The 20900-nt window shown below is 41.4% G+C and overlaps 1 protein-coding gene across 2 annotated transcripts in view; it reads right to left on the minus strand.

The window, feature by feature from the left end:
• cdk10 (cyclin dependent kinase 10) overlaps positions 1-20900 on the minus strand; it is a 48022-nt gene that overhangs the window by 18950 nt on the left and 8172 nt on the right. For both annotated transcript variants that reach the window (XM_056245759.1, XM_056245758.1), the window contains exons 4-7: positions 10532-10634; positions 10327-10408; positions 2344-2411; positions 73-125 (exon numbers count right to left, since the gene is read on the minus strand). In XM_056245759.1, the coding sequence (XP_056101734.1) occupies positions 73-125; positions 2344-2411; positions 10327-10408; positions 10532-10634 (306 nt within the window). The remainder of the gene's footprint in view (positions 1-72; positions 126-2343; positions 2412-10326; positions 10409-10531; positions 10635-20900) is intronic.

Genomic DNA, 20900 nt, shown 5'->3' on the forward strand with positions numbered 1-20900 from the left:
GCCAATTAAATCACATTTTCCACTCATTCTCTAAATTTTATTAATAAAAAAAGTGTATTTATATCCACTCACCTATCTTAACACAGCCCTTGTCTGTCATCAGTAGATTGGACACCTTCAAATCCCTTTAATAAAAATCATAAGCATCAACATGAGAAATAACGAAATTCATCATTTGAGTTAGGGCTGGGCGATAAAACGATAACGATAATTATCGCGATATAATTTTTCTCGATAAAACGATATCAAGAGGTCGATAAATGTTCGATAATGTTTATGCGCCAAAAGCGGAACGAAACTCATTTGAACCGCGCGCGCCTCACGGACCGTTTATCCGCTCGGCTCAAAGTCCAAACGGCAGCGCAGCGGGAGCTCACTAGACTAGAGCAGAGCAGACGCGTTTACTCTGATCGTCTCGCTCACGAGATCCAGTGAGAGAAGCGCTTGAGTTCAGCGAAGAACACAAATGTTTAAAGGCAGATGAAACACCGCTGACAAACAGGAGAAACACTGCGCGCAACGATACAGTCAGAATGTGAATTGATACTGAATCCATTTAGCCTACCATGGATTTACTGTAAGGTTGGCCTAGTAATATTAACTGCACCATGAAATGTGGCATATACATATTGAATTGTATAATATTATTAATGTAGACAATGTATTAAATGACTAATGGAATATAATTATAGTATTTAATAATGTATTTAACTGTTAGGCTACTGTTTTTCATACAAATACCATAGAAACCATAAAGTTACATTTTGCCATGATAGTGAGGTGCTATAGGTTAGGCTTTACCTGGTTTTATCTGTGGTTATCATGATCTAAATGCATGATACTGGATGACCAATGGTTAATTTTAATAAAACTCAAACAGTCAGAATATTACATTTTACCAAATTAAACAGATGTTACTGTTTTTGTTAATGAACATAAATTTAACAGAGTAGTATTAGCTTGAGTTAGGATGCAGATTTACTGTCAACTCACTGTCAAATATGCATTTCGAGACAAAACATGTAATTTGAATATTGCAGCCTGCACTGCAAACTGCTGAAGAAATATTTTTCTATTCAGATATTAATTTTGTTAAGGAAAAATGACAAATATTTGAATGTTCTACCTCAGATTTGTGAAATGTTCACCTGTTTGGCAAGTGTTTGTCATGATATGTTCTGGCAATAAAGAGGTAAAACCACAATTAACGCTCTGGTTTATACAACTTTCACTTAGGAGCAAAAATCTGCCTTTAAACTTGAAAGAAATAAAGATTTGACATTTATCGTGATAATTATCGATATCGACTGAAATAAAAAAAATATCGTGATAATTTTTTTGGGCCATATCGCCCAGCCCTAATTTGAGTTCCACATTATTCATACTGGATAATCAGTAGTGTCCGTCAAAAGTTTGGAAACATTACAATTTTTAATGGTTTTGACAAAGTCTCTTCTGTTCACCAAGGCTGCATTTATTTAATCAAAAATACAGTGAAAACAGTGAGTAATACTACAAATTAAAAGAACTGTTTTCTATTTGAATGCATTTTAAAATGTAATTTATTCCTTTGTTCAAAGCTGAATTTTCAGCATCATTACTTCAGTCTTCAGTGTCACATGATCCTTCAGAAATCACTCTAATATGCTGATCTGCTGCTCAAGATACATTTCTGATTATTATCAATGTTGAAAACATCTGTGCTGCTTAATATTTTGGAAATTGTGATGCTTTTTTCAGGATTCTTTGATGAATAGAATGTTCAATGAACAGCATTTATTTGCCTTTATTAAATATATGTAACATTACAAATGTCTTTACTGTCACTATAGATAATAGTATGAAAAAATGTATAAATACTGTGTAAAATGTACACAGTAAATGTAAATTCTCTCTCTTTTTTTTAATAATTTTACCACACATTTTTGAATGGTTTTAATGTTTCCACGAAAATGTTAAGCAGCAAAAACTGTTTTCAACATTGATAACCATAAGAAATGTTTCTTGAGCAGCAAATCAGCATAATAATGATTTCTGAAGGATCATGTAACACTCAAGACTGGAGTCATCGTGTAATTTATTCATCACAGTAATACATTACATTTTAAATGTATTCAAATAGAAAACAATCATTTTAAATCATTTTAAACTCTTTTTACTGTATTTTTGATTGGTGCAGCCTTGGTGAAAATGTTGACAGGTACAGTAACACTCAGTAGCAGGGGCTCTTAAATGTAGAAAAGAAAATTATTTTTCACTAAGTGTTCACTGTGCAGTTGATGAAATAGACTGAAATCTCTTACTGAACAGAACAAGCTTTGATTAATATGAGTACGCTCTGACCTGTGAAGAATGAAGTTGTGATGTAAATACTCCAGTCCTTTAAGCAGCTGAAGAACTATACACTTCACCTGCGAAAGTCAAACATAAGATCAATACAGCTGCAAGCAGCAATTCCGGGACCAGAGGACAACAGTGCCAGATCTATAACCAATTAATTCAATTAGAGATAGCATTTCCAATGATAATTGTAATAAACATCTTGCTAGGTGTCCTCGACATTGAATTATTGATGCATTAAATGCAAACGGTTTGACCTATCAGAAATTCTAGAACTTTTAACAAGCATGATCTGAAGATGGTCACAATTTGGTGGTTCATCAAAGTAGGAGCCTCATTCATAAACACGCATACAATCAGATTTGATCCTAAATTCCATGGCTTCCATCCAGCATCAAAAGTGAGGAACAAAACGGGATTTTAAAACCGATGTGAAAATGTTCTTATGCCTATGCCAGCAGAAGAGCATGCATACAAACTTTCTAACATCATTTACTAAAATGTAAAGATAAATAGAGAATCATGTCCAATATGCACTAATATTATTATATGCACACATGAGCAACATTAACTGCTTTGTGATAATTACAATCACTGAAATGAATTCTTTCTGTTTATGAATATTCTTGTGTGTGAATCTACACATGCACACGTTGGCCAGAAACCGGGCCATGATGATGAGTGTCATACTCCTTATGAACCATAAAGCGAAATTCTGTATTCTGTAGATGGAGTCGAAGCGCTTGTTCACTTGAATTAAAAATGAACTGCAATTTATTAAGAGGGATGCAGTTAAGAACTTTTTTGAACGTACAGCTGTTTTATAAATCATTAGTAAGAACATTTCGAAGACTGTCAAACATCCAAATATAGGATGATTTTAAATGAGGCCTTATGTTTTCATTGAAATACTTGTGTCACTTTAATCTGCATGACCCAATGAATTTAAAATGAGGACTTATTTTATAAAATGATATGCTTCCTCTAAATTTCATAGGTACTTTCAGAGCATGGTGCTGATGACACATACCAAAGAGTTGGTAGGGCTGAAGAGCAATATAGCCCAATAAAGATCTTAAAGGGTTAGTTCACCCAAAAATGAAAATGATGTCATTAATGACTCACCCTCGTGTCGTTCCAAGCCCGTAAGACCTCCGTTCATCTTCGGAACACAGTTTAAGATATTTTAGATTTAAAAGAGTTTTCTATGAAGGTAAAAGAGTAGCAATACTCAAGAGCACGTAGATGTGAATTTGAGAACTTGTACAATAAATATTCGTACTTGTATGTGAACATTTACACTCACAGCTCCAATGTGAAAACCTGTAAAATAAAAATCTGAAGTTGAATGTTGAAATTTGCACTCGCAGACAATAGTCACAAACCTGTATTCTGAATTTGACAAGTAGTCACAAATGTGTAAAATGCCATTCACAGAAATACAATGACACGCACAAACATGTAAAGTATATTTGCACTTCTTCTAACATTCAAATTCGCAGTACAACCTCAAATTGGCACTTGCAACTTCTCAAATCTGTCACTGCAAGTTCAAATTTCGCGCCTTGACTTTTGCTACTCTTTTCGCGATATATGAGGTGCTAAACTAACTTGTCCACTTGTAACTCAGTAGTGGCGAGAGAGAAAAGGGGGCAGGAGCGGGGGTGTTCAAAGGAGCCGTTTTATTGGAGCTTATTTATTTATAGCCAATGAAATGGGACTTCTATTGTACGCGATGATGTCACGAAACCCGGCTCCTCGTGGATGTTCTGAAACGCTAACATGGCTTAACCCTCTGGGCTTCTTCGTAAATGGGTTACACTTAGCTTCCTCCCGGTCAAAAACGGGCGAAGCCTTAAAGGGGTCATATAATGCCATTTTTGTACAAGCTAATATGATTCTTTAGGGTCTAAATTAAAAGTTTGTAATATACTTTAATTAAAAATTCTCATTAGTATTGTAAGAAAACAGTTATTTTACCTGGTAAAAAACAGCTCTGTTTTCAGCACGCCGTTTATGACTTTAAATGATCATGAGCTTTGCTCACCCGCCTCTCTGTTCTGTGCGTACACGTTTGTAACACAATAACCATAACGCGTTGTTCATTATAAACGTGGGATTATGAATTATATTGAGAACGTCGTACATAGAAAACATGCCGTAATGTACCCTGAGTGTAAACCTTAGACGCATTCATCGTGAAGCGTGCAGCTAGCGATTTGCAAAGATATAAATATTAATATAAAGGTTAATAAAACGTTACACTCACTTCAGTTGTTCTAGAGGTTCAGCAGGAACACGAATAGCTGGTACCGATCCTTTATTCAGGAGCAGCTTCTTCAAACCAGCTTTATACTGACCCTCCTTTATAAAGCAGTCTGCTGAGAAATGATTCGCGCAAACATGAGAGCATTGACGTTGCTCGTGGGGAATATTCCCTTCGAAAACAAAACTCAGCCACTGCGTCTTCAGCGGTTCGAATTTAGGAACATCAAAATTACTGCTGTGTTCGTTATTACACCCAAGAACAGAACACCACAATCGCTTAGACGCCATTCTGCTCATAGACAGTGCTCCAGCATATCAACAATGACCGCGCCGGTCCGCGCAGACTATGATTGACATTGTCTGTGTTGAAACCCGGCTGTCAATCAACAATCGCGGGAGGGGCGTCCGACCGTGTGACGTCACACGGTCGAACGGCTCGATTTGAGGCAGGGGAAAACATATAAGGAGATTAAAACAAAAACACTGGATAGATTTTTATCATTAAATGATGGTTGTGTACAGACACTGCCAACACACATTTCAGTACAATCAACTTGAAAAAGTGCATGTACCATTATATGACCCCTTTAAACTTTAACTTTATTTTTTCCCAGGATAACCAATCAAATATATGTTTGTTCTATAATATTTTCTGATCATTATTTAGATTTTTTAGAGTTTTTTATGATACTTTGCATTAATTATATAATTTTTATGAGCTATTTTTTCCATTAGAATTGATATATATATATATATATATATATATATATATATATTATATATTTATATAAAAAAAAATTCAATAAATGCAACATTTCACATCAAAATAGAGTGCCAGCCTAAAAAAAAAATGTTCAAATAGAAGAGCGCCATCTAGTGGCTTTACAAAATAGTTACATGTGTGCAATGTCCTGTACCTGCCTATAGCTTCCTATATAAATACATAGAAAGGCTTTTTGATTCCTTTTGTTGTTTAAGACATGATTTCTCTATCTTATTCGTTTTTTTTTTTTAATTTAGATATACATTTAGATATTCTAAAAGACGACTACTTTATTTTTTTAACAAATTTTTTTAGGTAAGTATCAGGTTTTGCATTATGATTACAATCAAACTATAGCATTTGGTTAGAAAGGGAACACAATGCAAACATTTTTGTTACTCAGTATTTGATCATTCAAATAATTGAACAAAATTAGGGATGGTTAGTGATAATTCAAAACACTTTATACAGACATTTTGCAATGAATTGGTATTTTATATTAATTTTAATTCATTAATTTGATAATTTTGAATGATATTATCAAACTTAGCAAACAATAATGCATACTACAGAAAAGCAGATGAGCACAGAATATGAACGCAACACGTTAAATTAAGACAGTGGTATTAAGACCAAACTCAGGAAACACCATAAACAAAGCATACAGAAAAGCAATTGAGCAGAATATGAACGCAACTCGTTTAATTGTACATTAAGCATTTTCCTCTCATAGAAAACCAAGAAAACGCTTAATGATGCTTAATGGACCAACAGTTATAAAAAAAAACTAGTGCTGGGCAAGTTAACGCGTTATTATCGCGTTAACGCATTTATTAATTAATGCCGACAATTTTTTTATCGCGCGTTAACGCAGTTTTTTTTATTATTATTATTTTGAAAGTCCGTTGCTCACTGGCTCTGAATACACATAGGCCTACAGCCAAACCATGATCACAGGAGGGGTGGGATGTTGGTCAGCCAGCAAATAACCCACCCAAACAAGCAGTGGAGGGGCTTTGGCAGGTTCTCTCAGGTGAACAGAAAGGGAGAGCGCTCCGCGAGTGAATGACAGGCGCTCCATGGTAACCATGCAACGGCTTCTGTGCGCTACGCAGCTGTAGCCTTTTTAACTTAAATTAAAATTATACATAACTTTACCTGATAGGCCTGCGTTTAGTTCAGCGGGGATGCTCTGCCATGTGAATTCCCTCCTGTTGATGTCCTGATAACTATTTAGATTCTGGAAACTCACAAACAGCGAGCCAAGGATCAGTCTCTCTTCCAATGATTTGTGCTGCGCGTCGTGTACAAAATTCAACTTCGGCAACGCGCGGGCGCGTGCGTGAGGCGAGCATGACCGCAACAGTTTCACAGGAACGCACCCGCTTGTTGCTGCACCTGTGCTCGACCACTTCACCTCACTCTAGGCTGATTTATAATTCTGCGTCGGACCTAAGCCGGAGCCTCTACGCTATAGACTACGCGTTGGTTTTCATTTATATATCTGCGTCCAGCGTCGTTGTCCGCGTTGACGCGCAATTACACATGCAGAGGGAGAGTGTGAAACCCGGGGAGAGTGTGAAACCCGGGGAGCGGTTCTAGCAATCACAGCGCTTGCAGTACGCGAAGAATTGACGTTACATTTTTTGAGAGATGCACGTCAGGGTACGCGCGCTACACAGCTACGGCGTGAGTTCGACGCAGAAGTATAAATTGGGCTTTACCTCTGTTTAATGTAATCTTACGTGGGAAACCATGGCATGCCATGACCAAACCTAAGCTTCTATCAGAGAAGTAACGTTGGTCGACTTATATCTGTAGTAGTGATCATGACCCTTTAACTAGACTGTTTCTGCTGCTCCCTGATACAAGATACCTGTTCAGAAAAAAAAAAAAAAAAAAGAAAACTGGACTCTTTTTAACAAGCTAGATAAAAGGTAATGCCCTGGCAGTGGCAAATAGTTTTGTTTAAATATTTGATTTGATTACGTTAATGTTTAAGTTGAGATTTACAAGAAATATTGTATTGATACTGTGTAAAGGCAATACTGCTGGTATAAAAGCACCTTATTTGTTTAAAGTTTTTGCAAACCACATGTTATTGCACTTTTGTAGCAGTACATTAAATCAAAAGTGCGCAATACACTACTTTAGAATTCATTATTCAATATTGCGCGTAACAACGCGATTAATCGCAAGAAAATCATGCGATTAATCGCGATTAAATTTTTTAATCGTTGCCCAGCACTAAAAAAAACACAATTCGTTATACATTATTAATAAAACACAGGCAACTGGTTTATTTCCACTCAACACAAATTTGCTTTCTTTCGTCATATTCTGTGCTCATCTGTTTTTCTGTAGTAGCCTATACTATACATTATTAGTATGGTGTTTACTAAGTTTGATAATATCATTTATGTCTTTTAAATCAGTCTAATGCATTAAAGACCCACTCCGATGAAAATAATGTTTTTCTAGGTGTTAACATGTTCTTGTGGCATTTTTCTGATGTTAGAGGACATATCTTGAGAAAAATAAGCTCAAAGTTGTATTTCTGAGTATTTCTACATTCAAATGGCTGTGAATCAGTAGCAGACGCTAAAATGCCGGCTAAAATAGACTGGAGTTGTGACGTAGTAACTCCACTGGGCGTCTCCACACGCGACATCTTGGAGTGAAATAATGATCGGTGATAACTTTGATTAACTTCGGATAATAATAATTAACGTGTATATAATACTGTTGCCCCACCGGTATTGGGGGTGTAAGCTAGCGGGAGAGACAGAGCTCTCAGCAACAGGCAGGGGGAGGGTCGTCTCCGTGCCAACGGCTCCGCCCACAACGCAGAGGCGAATTGCTAATGAGCTACTGCCGCTCTGCTGAAGCGAAGTCCCAGAAAACGGCACAGGTTTTGTGATTTTGGCTAAAAATGGCATAATCATAATTTAAAGACCACTGGGAATGTTTAAAAATAGCTCAAAATATGATCGGAGTGGGACTTAAAGCCCATAGCCATGTTAGCGGTTCAGAACATCCACGAGGAGCCGGGTTTCGTGACATCATTGTGTACAATAGAAGTCCCATTTCATTGGCTAGGCGGCAACCAATAAAACGGCTCCTTTGAACACCCCCGCTCCCGCCCCCTTTTCTCTCTCGCCACTACTGAGTTACAAGTGCACAAATCAGTTTTGCACCTCATATATCGCGAAAAGAGTAGCAAAAGTCAAGGCGCGAAATTTGAACTTGCAGTGACAGATTTAAGAAGTTGCAAGTGCCAATTTGAGGTTGTACTGCGAATTTGAATGTTAGAAGAAGTGCAAATTTGTATTACAAGTTTGTGTCTGTCGTTGTATCTTTGTGAATGGCATTTTACACATTTGTGACTACTTGTCTGCAGCTTCAAATTCAGAATACAGGTTTGTGACTATTGTCTGCGAGTGCAAATCTCAGCGTTCAAGTTCAGATTTTTATTTTACAGGTTTTCACATTGGAGCTGTGAGTGTAAATGTTCACATACACGTACGAAATATTTATTGTACAAGTTCTCAAATTCACATCTACGTGCTCTCGAGTATTGCTACTAATTTACCTTCATAGTTTTCTGTCCCTCCATTGAAAATGTATGTACGGTATACTGTCCTTGTCCAGAAAGGAAATAAAGACATCATCAAAGTAGTCCATGTGACATCCGTGGGTTAGTTAGAATGTTTTGAAGCATCGAAAATACATTTTGGTCCAAAAATAACAAAAACTATGACTTTATTCAGCATTGTATTGTCTTCCGGTTCTGTTGTCAATCCGCGTTCAGTGCCGCTGCTGACGTAAGACGCTGCTGACGTGTATCTGGTGCGTCCGTGTATTCAGGTTCAAATAAATATGGCTGGGCAAAAAAAAAGCAAGTCTTCTTCTGTGTCGAAATCCTTAGACATGTTTGCGAAGATTGTATTGTTTTGTTTTGTTTACTCCCTCAGAGACTGTAAACGAAGCTCGGGCGCACCAGATAACACGTCATCAGCGTCTTACGTCATCAGCATCACTGAACGCGGCTCGACAACAGAACCGGAAGACAATACAATGCTGAATAAAGTCGTAGTTTTTGTTATTTTTGGACCAAAATGTATTTTCGATGCTTCAAAACATTCTAACTAACCCACTGATGTCACATGGACTACTTTGATGATGTCTTTATTTCCTTTCTGGACAAGGACAGTAAACCGTACATACATTTTCAATGGAGGGACAGAAAACTCTCGGACTAAATCTAAAATATCTTAAACTGTGTTCCGAAGATGAACAGAGCTTGGAACGACATGAGGGTGAGTCATTAATGACATAATTTTCATTTTTGGGTGAACTAACCCTTTAAGAGTACTCACAATATAGCCAAGATAATTTTCAGATTTAATGACCTGTAGTGCCGTAACTGCTCGGGTATCTTCAGGGTGTCGTGGCGATGACATATCAAACTTAGTTTCAACAGGGTACATCAAACATTCATCATTACAGCCTGCTTCGCATTCAGCCCCACTTCATGTTTGTTCTCGGACAAATTCATTGAAGTGTATATGAAAACGGTTGGTATAATGAAAAGCTTTTAATAACTTTTGATCATGATGGCCTCAAGATGCTCAGCCATAGGAAAGAGCTCAAAAAAGCATGTCTATTTAAAAATTCTAAATGGCAGAAATTCTGGTTGGGCACAAGTTGAAACCATAGTATGCATTTGACTAATTTGATAATCTTATCTGTATTGCACATTCATATTGATAAAACCATACACATGCCGCAGACTGTTGCTTCTATGTGTTTAACCTCTACCTTATATTTTGTCTCTGTCCAGTATTTGCAACAGCATAAGAGAATTCTTACCATGTCTTTAAAAACCTATTCTGATTCCAGACTTATGGCATAGCATTTCAGTGTATGAAGATGAGGTAGTTCATCAAACGCACCTGAGCTTCAGAGAAAGGTGACTGCATGTTCTCCAGCAGACTGGCGAGATCTTGCTCACAGTAACTCATCACCAGAAAGAGGCTGATGTTCAAAATAATAAGGCATTATGAAATAAGACACGGTATAACAAGACTTAATTACAAATACATTTCATACAACTCTGTTTATATCTGTGAATGAACAGTATATATTTTCTTTAGTCACCTCTCTAAATGGCTTCCCACCACCACCTCTTTCAGCTCTACAATGTTTGGGTGTCTCAGTCTGATCAGCAAGTTAATTTCCCTCAAACTGCTGATGGGAATCCCTAAACATAGATAAACAAAATAAATACCATACAAGGTTTCTGTTTCTACAGATGTAAAATATAGTTCAGGTGTTTCCTTGGGAGTGTTGTATATTAACTATATTTGTATATATTTTTTTATAAAAATTTAAAAGTGTAAAATAATTGGTTCATGTTACATTTAAAGGGATAGTTCATTACTCACCCTCATGTCATTCCAAACCCGCAAGACTTCCGTTCATCTTCAGAACTCAAATGAAGATCTTTTTGATGAAATCAAAGAGCTTTCTGTCCCTCCATTGACAGCTACACAACAACCACTTTACACTTCAAAAAGTTCATAAAGAGGTCGTAAAACTAATCCGTCTGAATTGAGCAGTTAAGTCCAAATTTTCTGAAGAGACTTGATCGCTTTATATGATGAACAGATTGAATTTAGGCTTTTATTTACTTATAAACATTCATCAGTTATGATAAACAGAAGCTTAAGCATGTTCACTTGACGTGCAACAACCAAACAGGTTCATTCTCATGATACTCAGCACGTTTGAGCTTCTGCAAGAACCAATAAGGTTCATTCTTGTGTTACTCAGCACATTCTTGTGTTACTCAGCACATTTGAGCTTCAGCAAGAAGTTTGTTCTTGCACGTCAAGCAGGTTCGGTTGAGCTTCTGTTAATGTTTGCTGATCAATGTTTATATGTGAATAAAAGCCTAAATTAAATCCATTTATCATATCTTCAGAAAATTTGGACTAAACCGCTCAATTAATATGGATTAGTTTTACAATCTCTTTATGAACTTTTTGAAGTGTAAAGTGGTTTTTGTGTAGCTGTCAATGGAGGGACAGAAATCTCTTAGATTTCATCAAAAAGATCTTCATTTGTGTTCCGAAGATGAACGAAAGTCTTACGGGTTTGGAACGACATGAGGGTGAGTAATTAATGACAGAATTAAAGTTTTTGGGTAAACTAACCCTTTAATGTGTATTATTTACTCAACCTCATACACTAATTTCAAACCTGTACTTTTTCCATGAAACACAAAAGGAGAAATTTAGCAAAATGCCCAAGCTGATCTTTTTCTCGGTTCCACCTGACCAAGTGTCGAGGTGTCCATGAGCAAGACACCTAACCCCGGCTGCTCCCGACGAGCTGGATGGCGCCTTGCATGGCTGCCGTCGCCCGTCGGTGTATGAATGAGTGTGTGAATGGGTGAATGTGAGGCAAATGTAAAGCGCTTTGGTGGCCATTGGGTCTGTGAAAGCGCTATATAAATGCAGTCCATTTACCATTTACCATTTTTCATACAATAAAAGTGAATGGACAATGGGGCTATCAGACACCAACAAGGACAAAAAGCACCATAAAAGAAATCCATATGGTGTGTGTGCTATACTCCAAATTGTCTGAAGTTAGGGTTAGCATTGTGTGTGGACACAAATTTACAAATCTTGGCTTTAGTCCTGACTATCAAACTTCCATTCTCACTTTCACATTAAACCCTCCTCTAATATTACCACCTCATTATCTTTTATGACACACACCAAAAACTTTCAAGCTGACAGTAATAAAACCCCTTACCAAGAAACCACAACTTGATCCTGGAGAATTAGCTAATTATAGGCTGATCTAAAACCTTAAAAGTAGTAGCATTACAATTAAAACTCAAAAACGGTTAATTTTTTTGCTTAGAAACAGCATCAGTGAAGAAATTTTGTCCAGATTCATGCCTCATCAGACTGTACTCTTATTGGCTCATCTCCTATCTAATACTGTAAGATCTTAGCACCGCCATTGAAACTATAGACCACAACATTTAGCTGTATAAGCTTGAGAATTATGTTGGCATTTGTGGATAGGCATTAGCATGGTTTAGATCAGTGGTTTTCAATGCTGGTCCTGGGGACCCACCGCTCTGCACATTTTGTATGTCTCGCTTATCTGATGCCTACGGACAGATTAATCTACAGACAGATTTCAGCAATCCTTTAAGATCATTACAAATCACACAGTACGACATGGATCTAATAAACTTGGGTGCGACATGTATGTAGATTGTACGGTGATGACACCTACTGAATCATAGGCTACGACGCAAGTTAGTATAGAAAAATAAAACGGAATCAGCATGCGCTAGTGGTAAACAAATATAGCTAGATAAATCGCACTTTGGCACTTGGGGTTATGTCAGTGTTTCCCACAGGATTTTGTGAAACTGAGGTGGGTGAACATCGGTCTCTCTAGGGGGGTCTGGGGGCATTGCACCCGGAAGAAAATTTTGTAAAAGTTAAATTCATCAATCTGGTGCACTTTGAGAGTTCAAAACTCATTTTCAGAGTGCAAATTGAACAAAATGAGATCTAAATCAGGTGTGCTAAATAAAATAGACATGCAAAATGTGCAGAGCGGGTCCCCATGACCACGACCAGGATTGAAAAGGTTTAGATTAGGTGTGCAAAACTCAGTTCCAGCCCTGTAGAGTTTAGTTCCAGCCCTGCTCCAACAAACATACCTGTAGTTTTCGGGTAAATTCCAATTGGAAGTGAGCATCCCAATGCCCTACTCACACTGAAGGGCAGAACCCTTAAAGTGGGAACTTTGGAGAAAGCAGGGCACTTGTGTGTCATAAGAAGTTGTTTGGAACGAACTTGACGAAGGGAGCAACTAAAGACCACATAATTTCCTCATTAGCATCACATGGATTGTTATCACTACAAAGCTAGGCAGCGACAACAGGAATATCTTATTATTATTATATACTAGGACTGCACAATTATGCGCAGCTTGTCAGTGAAGCACAGCTCTGTGATCAGTAGTAAATGCTGCTCCATCTTCAAGCCTTCTCGGGTATTGTCAAAATAATAAAGTATATTTATACTTCAATGCTAATTGACAGCCTTTATCTCTGTATAGAATACTATGAAATAATATGCTGTTTGCCTTATTCTGAGTAAGAAGCCACATCATCTCACAGAAGGATGTTTTCAAACACTCAACTGACGTTATGAAGTGAGTTTGGACTAAAAACGTCTCAGGTTATTTGACTGTAACCCTGTTCCCTGAAAAAGTGGGAACGAGATGCTGTGCTGAGCGCTATGGGAACGCTTTGTGTATGACTGGCTGTGATTAATGTGTGTAAGACGCCAATTAAATTGGCCTTGAACCTCTGTCGATGACGTCACTGGAACAATCGCTTGTCAGAGGCTACAAATAGATGTGCAATAGGTGACCCCTACAGGTATCACTTTGTTTGAAGAGACGTCCAGGCACATCCTCAGTGCAGCAATGAAGCGCAGCATCTCATTCCTGCTTTTTCAGGAAACAGGGTTACAGTCAAGTAACCAGAGACGTTCCCTTTCAATAGCTACTCTCAATGCTGCGTCAAGCACTATGGGAACGAGAATACCCACGTCGCCGCACTGGTTGTTTCTGGATCCCTCACGGTTGTGTAGTGTGTGCTCACAAGCCCGGAGTAGCATGAACACCCAAACTATAAAATCTTTTAAATGTATGCGGAGAAGACCAGCCTGCCGCATCACATACTTGTTATAAGGGGGCATGCCTTGCCAAAGCATTCTACCCTGGTAGAATGGGCCCTCATTTCTAGAGGCGAAGCTTGACTGCGTGCCTCATAGGCTAGAGCAATGGCATCTCTCACCCAGTGTGACATTGATTGCTTGGTGGCAGCCGCTCCCCGGTTACGACCCCCTTAGCAACCGAAAAGCTCTGACTCCTGCCACTGGCTAGTGCGGTGGACGCAAGTCTGAAGAGCACAGACTAGACTCAGTCAGTGAAGTTTCCCCTGCTCCAGACAGAAAGCTTCAAGAGTGATCGGACGTACGGTCGAGTAGTCAGGGTTTCACCATTCCCTGGGCAAAGTCTAAGCAGGATGACGAGGTCGACAGAGCCTGCAAGTCCCCAATTCTCTTCAATTGCCATCAGAAAATCATTTTTAGAGTCAAAAGCTTGTCAGGTGCTGACTCTAGAGGTTCGAAGGTGGTCTCAACCAACCCTCAAGGACTATTGCTTAGTCCCACAAGGGGATTATAACTTCTCCTGCAGAAACTCCAGTACTAAAGCAATCTGGCAGTTAATTGGGTCTGCATGACATGCAGTACAGAACCTTTCAAAGACACCCTATTTAGTGGTATAGATTCTTCTCGTGGAGGAAGTCCTAGCACTGAGAGTTAGGGGTGTGCGATCTCACGATTTTTGATCATGGACGATTAAAATGTCTCCACAATCTGCTTTTGAAGAAATATCGTAGGATCGTGCATTCTATCAGTTGTTAACGCAGAAGAACGGGACACTGCAGTTCACAAAAGTTCATTATTTGCATGTGCTTTAAAGCCTTGCCGGTTAAACAGATGTGCTGTTCTAATATGCACTTTTCTGAGCGCATGGCGCATAGGCTACACCTGAAGCGCACATGCACTAAAAGCCTGGTTACTGGACTAAGTTATCTTTCGAGTCTTATTGCGCTAATACTGTGAAATACACACAAGGTTTACATAAACAAAGTTGGTTATGTCTAAAGTGAAAGCGAACAGAGAAAATTGTAAGAAATCTGCTTGTCAAATGTGCGTATATTAGACACGTCGCGTCTTAACCTTAGCACAGGTTTAATAGTAAACATACTGCCGCTTGTCCTTAAAAGGGATAGTTCACCCAAAAATAAAAAATTTCTGTCATCATTTACATCATTGCAATGTTGTTCCAAACCTGTATTAATTTCTTCCTTGTGCTGAACACAAAAGAAGATATTTTGAAGAATGTGGCTAACCAAACAGTTGCTGGTCCCCATTGACTTCCATAGTAGGAAAAAAATATACTATGGAAGTCATTGGGGTACATCAACTGTTTGGTTACCCACATTCTTCCAAATAACTTTTATTTTCAATAAGAAAGAAACTTATTCGGGTTTAAAACAAATTGAGAGAGTAAATGATGACCATTAAAATTTTGGGGAGAACTATCCCTTTAAATGTTAATAAAACAACAAAACACAAAGAGGAAATCACTCACTGCTCTTGACTGAGAACTTTAATAGCAGCTTTAATAAGAATCAATGTATAATTTATACAGTGAAGTCAATGGTGTGTTTTATTTTCACATTTGTTCATTTAATTACTTTATTCAATGCAACTATTAAATTCATACTGTAGCTGAAAAAATAAAGCACTATTTATTTCATTTGTATATTAAGTTGTGTATTTGTAATGTGTATCTTTGTTCTTAATTTTTAATAACAAAGAAAATAATGACAAAGATTTGTTATCGCCACTTTGGCCTAAATGTCTGCTCATAGATTATTTTGTCATAGATTATGATCATATACATTTTTTCATTTGTTGTTTTTCTTAATAATGATGTTTATAACACAAGAGTAATTATCAGTTCAACACACAGAAATTCTACTTTTTTTCTTCTTTTTTTTTAAATCACTGCGCTGATATCAGAATCGTTGCCGGCCGATACTCAGAATCTTTGGTATCGGATCGGAAAAATGGTATAGGTGCATCCCTAGTCAAAACGCCATTTATTGTTTGAATTTCGTGATAAAATGGACAGAATTTGAAAGATGACGCTTTGTGTCTTTTTAGAAGTAAAAAAGCAAAGAGCTATTTGCAATTATTGGATGAGAGGCACGCTACAAATAGTGTTTAGTATAGGGAAAAACTGCAGACTTGGTAACCCTCGCTTGAACTACTTTCGTATTCATCATTTAATTCCTCAGCATTAACCCCTTAAGCCCTGAGGACCTTTTTAGAGTTGTTTTTTCTGAGTGACACACACAAAACTTAAGACTCATGACTCCAAAACTATAGCAAGGAGAGTCAAAAGGTAGGTATCATTTGATAAAACACTTTTACATTTTTTTGGAAAATATAAATTACATTACATTTAGACATTCTCATGCCGAGAAACTGCTGATAAAAGATACATTTTTTATTATGATTTTGCATATCTTTCTTTCATATCTTGACATGCAATAACTTGGGAAGGAAATTCGGTAGGGGGAAAGTTTCCCTAAATGTGAGCTGCTTCTGGATCAAATTTTGTGGTGATAGCATAAAGTAATCAAAAGTTACACTAAAGTCCTCACACATTTGGAAGGCATTTATAAAACTGTTGTTCTCTTACGAGAGTATCTCTCGTACTGCGTAATAGCTTACGCTAGGGGAAAAACTCTTTTCCACGAGATATTGAAGCCAAAAATTATCCTTAATTTTTTATTAATGTAAAACGCTTTGCAGCAGCAAGCAGACATAGGCGAAACAGCTCGCGCGCCTATTGGTTGCTCTGCAGCAAATGCAGCAGCCTATCGAGAGAGACTCTGCGTGACGTAATGACCAATGGGGGCAATTCGCGCCCATATCGTCACGTCCCGCCAGAAGGGGCGTGGTCTCACCCTATAAATATGCTCGTTAGGCTGGTACAAGCTGATTTTTACCTCTTCAGCGAAGCACACGCATCGCTGGATCCGGAGTGAGAAGCCGCGCCGTCGAAGCAAGCCTTTCAGCGGGACGAGGTCTGGAGTCGCTGGCCTCGCCGCCTTCAACTGCCGTACCTGCTGCGCTTTCCGGCGTTCTATATCCTTTCATACTCTGTGTGTATTTACTCTGTTGAGAGTGTTTGCTCGCTTACTTGACGCGACTCACACTTCTCTCACAAAAGAGCTGCGTCTTTTTAAAGATGCCTTCCTGTGGCTCGTGCCGCGCCCCGCTCAGCAATGGAGACCGGCACGTCATCTGTGTTTCCTGCCTGGGTGAGGATCACGCGGCCCTCATTGCGAGCTTTTGCCTATGGTGACTCTGAGGACTCGCCTGGCATCATTCTCCGAGCCTTCACCGCAGCCCGCCGTGGTGCCGCGCCGCAAGAAGCGCCGCGCCCAGCGCGCTCCCGAGCTTTCTCCAGCCCGCCAAAGCTCGCCGGTTCGCCCGCCAGCTTCGCCGGCTTCGCTCGAGTCGCTCACTGATGGACAACGGCCGCCGCCTGCCGCCGCGTCCATCCACGAGTTTGACGAACCCACCGAGGCGTGTTCTCTTCTGGCATCCGATAGCGAGGATTGGGCGAGCTCCGTGGATCTCCCCTGCGCTAGCGTTTCCCGCCAGACCACTGGTAAGAGAGCCGGCATTGAGACTGAGCTGATGCGTCTGCTCTCTCAGGCCGTGGAAAGCATCGGCCTCGATTGGGAGGCGCCCACGCAACCGCCGCGCAACAGAATGGACTGACGCTTTCTCGGGAATGACGAGGCTCCGACAAAATCGCGGCCCGCGCCCTTCCTCCCGGAACTTCACGAGGAAGTGACTAAATCGTGGAACGCCCCCTTCTCCGCCAGGCTGCGTACCTCTGCTGCTTTCTCCTCGGTGGATGGCGCGAAGGACAGAGGATACCTTTCTGTTCCTCCTGTGGAACCAGCTGTAGCGTCTCATCTCTGCCCGCCCTCCGCTGGACGGCGCGCTCACACGACGCTACCATCTAAAGCCTGCCGAGTGACGTCAGCCATGCACGGACGCGCTTACACCGCCGCCGGGCAAGCAGTTTCAGCGCTGCACACTATGGCTATCCTGCAGATCTTTCAAGCCGACCTTCTCCTTAAATTGGACGAGGAAGGACCCGGAGCGATCTGCGTGGCGGACGTGAGAAGCGCTACAGATCTCGCTCTTCGCGCTACTAAAGCCGCTGCGCAGGCCATAGGACGAAACATGGCCTCTCTCACCGTGGCTGAGAGACACTTATGGCTGACGCTGTCCGAGATGACGGAAGCCGAGCGCTCTGTGTTCCTCGACGCGCCCATTTCACAAGCGGGCCTTTTCGGATCTGCCGTCAAAGATTTCGCGGACAGATTCATGGAGGTGCAAAAGACTTCGCAGGCCATGAAGCACTTCCTTCCGAAGCGCTCGAGCTCCGCTGCAGGCCGCTCAAAACAGCCGTCTGCTCGCAGTTCTCAGCCGCAGCCTGCACCGCCCGCCGCCGCCGCTTCACAGCGCCGCCACGCCCGAGACCAAAGACCGCGCTCTCGCTCTGCTGGACGCCGCCCCCCTCAGCGCGGGCCCCGGCCGAGGATTGAGATCAAGCCCGAGGCCTCAAAATCTTCCTAGCCATTCTAGGAAAGCGACGGTGTTCAGATCCCGCTGCGGCCGGATTTCCACCAAAACTTCTCGCTCGGTCAGTTCCAAACATCGCGACTGTCCCAGTGTATTTCGCAGTGAGCCAGCCGGTGTCTCAGCCCGTTTGCCTGCGCACAAAAGCCGTTTTTACGGCTACCCAGATAAATCCAATAAAGAGTGCATTTTCTGGTGTTCCGGCCACGGCCGATGGTGTTATGAGTGTTGTAAGAATGCCCACCCAGTGCCCATTCCCACACACAGACACAGCCCGCCACGGTGCAGGGCTAGCACAAATAAAATCGACTCAGGTCGATTGTGCAAACAATGTAGTAAACGCGCCCATGTCACCATGCCCGCTCACACTACATGCTGCGTGTCCCTTGGTTTCTGTAAAAACGAAACCAACACACATTCAGTCGGCCATGACTGACAATGTTTTGAGTGTAATAAATGTGCCCGCAGCCCCGCGCCCACATTTTCTCACAGACACGCCGATTCCTACGGGATCTTCCCCGCTCGCTTTTTCTGCACAATCTGCCATAAAAAAGCTGAGCGCGGCCAGGCCGCCCGCTGTGATCAGCGCGCCCCCCGCCTCGAACGCTGTAAACACGGTGTTGTGTTCCCAGTATGCCCGGGCTCTCGAGCTGCCGTTTTGCCGCGACCAGAGCCCGGATTTCATTCTGCCTCTAGCTGTTCACGCAGATGAGTGGTCAAAGCTTCCCGGGGTATCAGAATGGGTTTCTGCACAATCTGCCATAAAAAAGCTGAGCGCGGCCAGGCCGCCCGCTGTGATCAGCGCGCCCCCCGCCTCGAACGCTGTAAACACGGTGTTGTGTTCCCAGTATGCCCGGGCTCTCGAGCTGCCGTTTTGCCGTCTGCCATAAAAAAGCTGAGCGCGGCCAGGCCGCCCGCTGTGATCAGCGCGCCCCCCGCCTCGAACGCTGTAAACACGGTGTTGTGTTCCCAGTATGCCCGGGCTCTCGAGCTGCCGTTTTGCCGCGACCAGAGCCCGGATTTCATTCTGCCTCTAGCTGTTCACGCAGATGAGTGGTCAAAGCTTCCCGGGGTATCAGAATGGGTGCTGAACACTATAAAGAGAGGCTATTCGCTACAATTCGCTCGACGCCTTCGATCGTGTCGAAACTACGGTGAAAAACGAAGTGTCTCATCTACTTCGTGCCGAGATAGCGAAACTACTGAGCAAAGGGGCTATAGAACCTTTATCTCAGGCTCAGAGCGAAGGGGGCCTATACCGCAGATATTTTCTGGTACCGAAAAAGGATGGGGGTCTCAGACCCATTTTAGATCTACGACAGCTGAACCGAGTGCTTGTCAAACGCCAGTTCAGAATGCTTACGACCAGGAAAATCCTCGCGCAAGTGCGCCACGGGGACTGGTTTATGTCGATAGATCTAAAAGACGCCTATTTCCAAATACAAATAGCGTCCCATCACAGGCGATTCTTGAGATAAAAAAGCTGAGCGCGGCCAGGCCGCCCGCTGTGATCAGCGCGCCCCCCGCCTCGAACGCTGTAAACACGGTGTTGTGTTCCCAGTATGCCCGGGCTCTCGAGCTGCCGTTTTGCCGTCTGCCATAAAAAAGCTGAGCGCGGCCAGGCCGCCCGCTGTGATCAGCGCGCCCCCCGCCTCGAACGCTGTAAACACGGTGTTGTGTTCCCAGTATGCCCGGGCTCTCGAGCTGCCGTTTTGCCGCGACCAGAGCCCGGATTTCATTCTGCCTCTAGCTGTTCACGCAGATGAGTGGTCAAAGCTTCCCGGGGTATCAGAATGGGTGCTGAACACTATAAAGAGAGGCTATTCGCTACAATTCGCTCGACGCCTTCGATCGTGTCGAAACTACGGTGAAAAACGAAGTGTCTCATCTACTTCGTGCCGAGATAGCGAAACTACTGAGCAAAGGGGCTATAGAACCTTTATCTCAGGCTCAGAGCGAAGGGGGCCTATACCGCAGATATTTTCTGGTACCGAAAAAGGATGGGGGTCTCAGACCCATTTTAGATCTACGACAGCTGAACCGAGTGCTTGTCAAACGCCAGTTCAGAATGCTTACGACCAGGAAAATCCTCGCGCAAGTGCGCCACGGGGACTGGTTTATGTCGATAGATCTAAAAGACGCCTATTTCCAAATACAAATAGCGTCCCATCACAGGC

This window comes from Rhinichthys klamathensis, unplaced genomic scaffold (assembly GCF_029890125.1).
Source record: "Rhinichthys klamathensis goyatoka isolate OS25496 unplaced genomic scaffold, OSU_Roscu_1.1 h1tg000033l_1, whole genome shotgun sequence".
Classification (NCBI taxonomy): domain Eukaryota; kingdom Metazoa; phylum Chordata; class Actinopteri; order Cypriniformes; family Leuciscidae; genus Rhinichthys; species Rhinichthys klamathensis.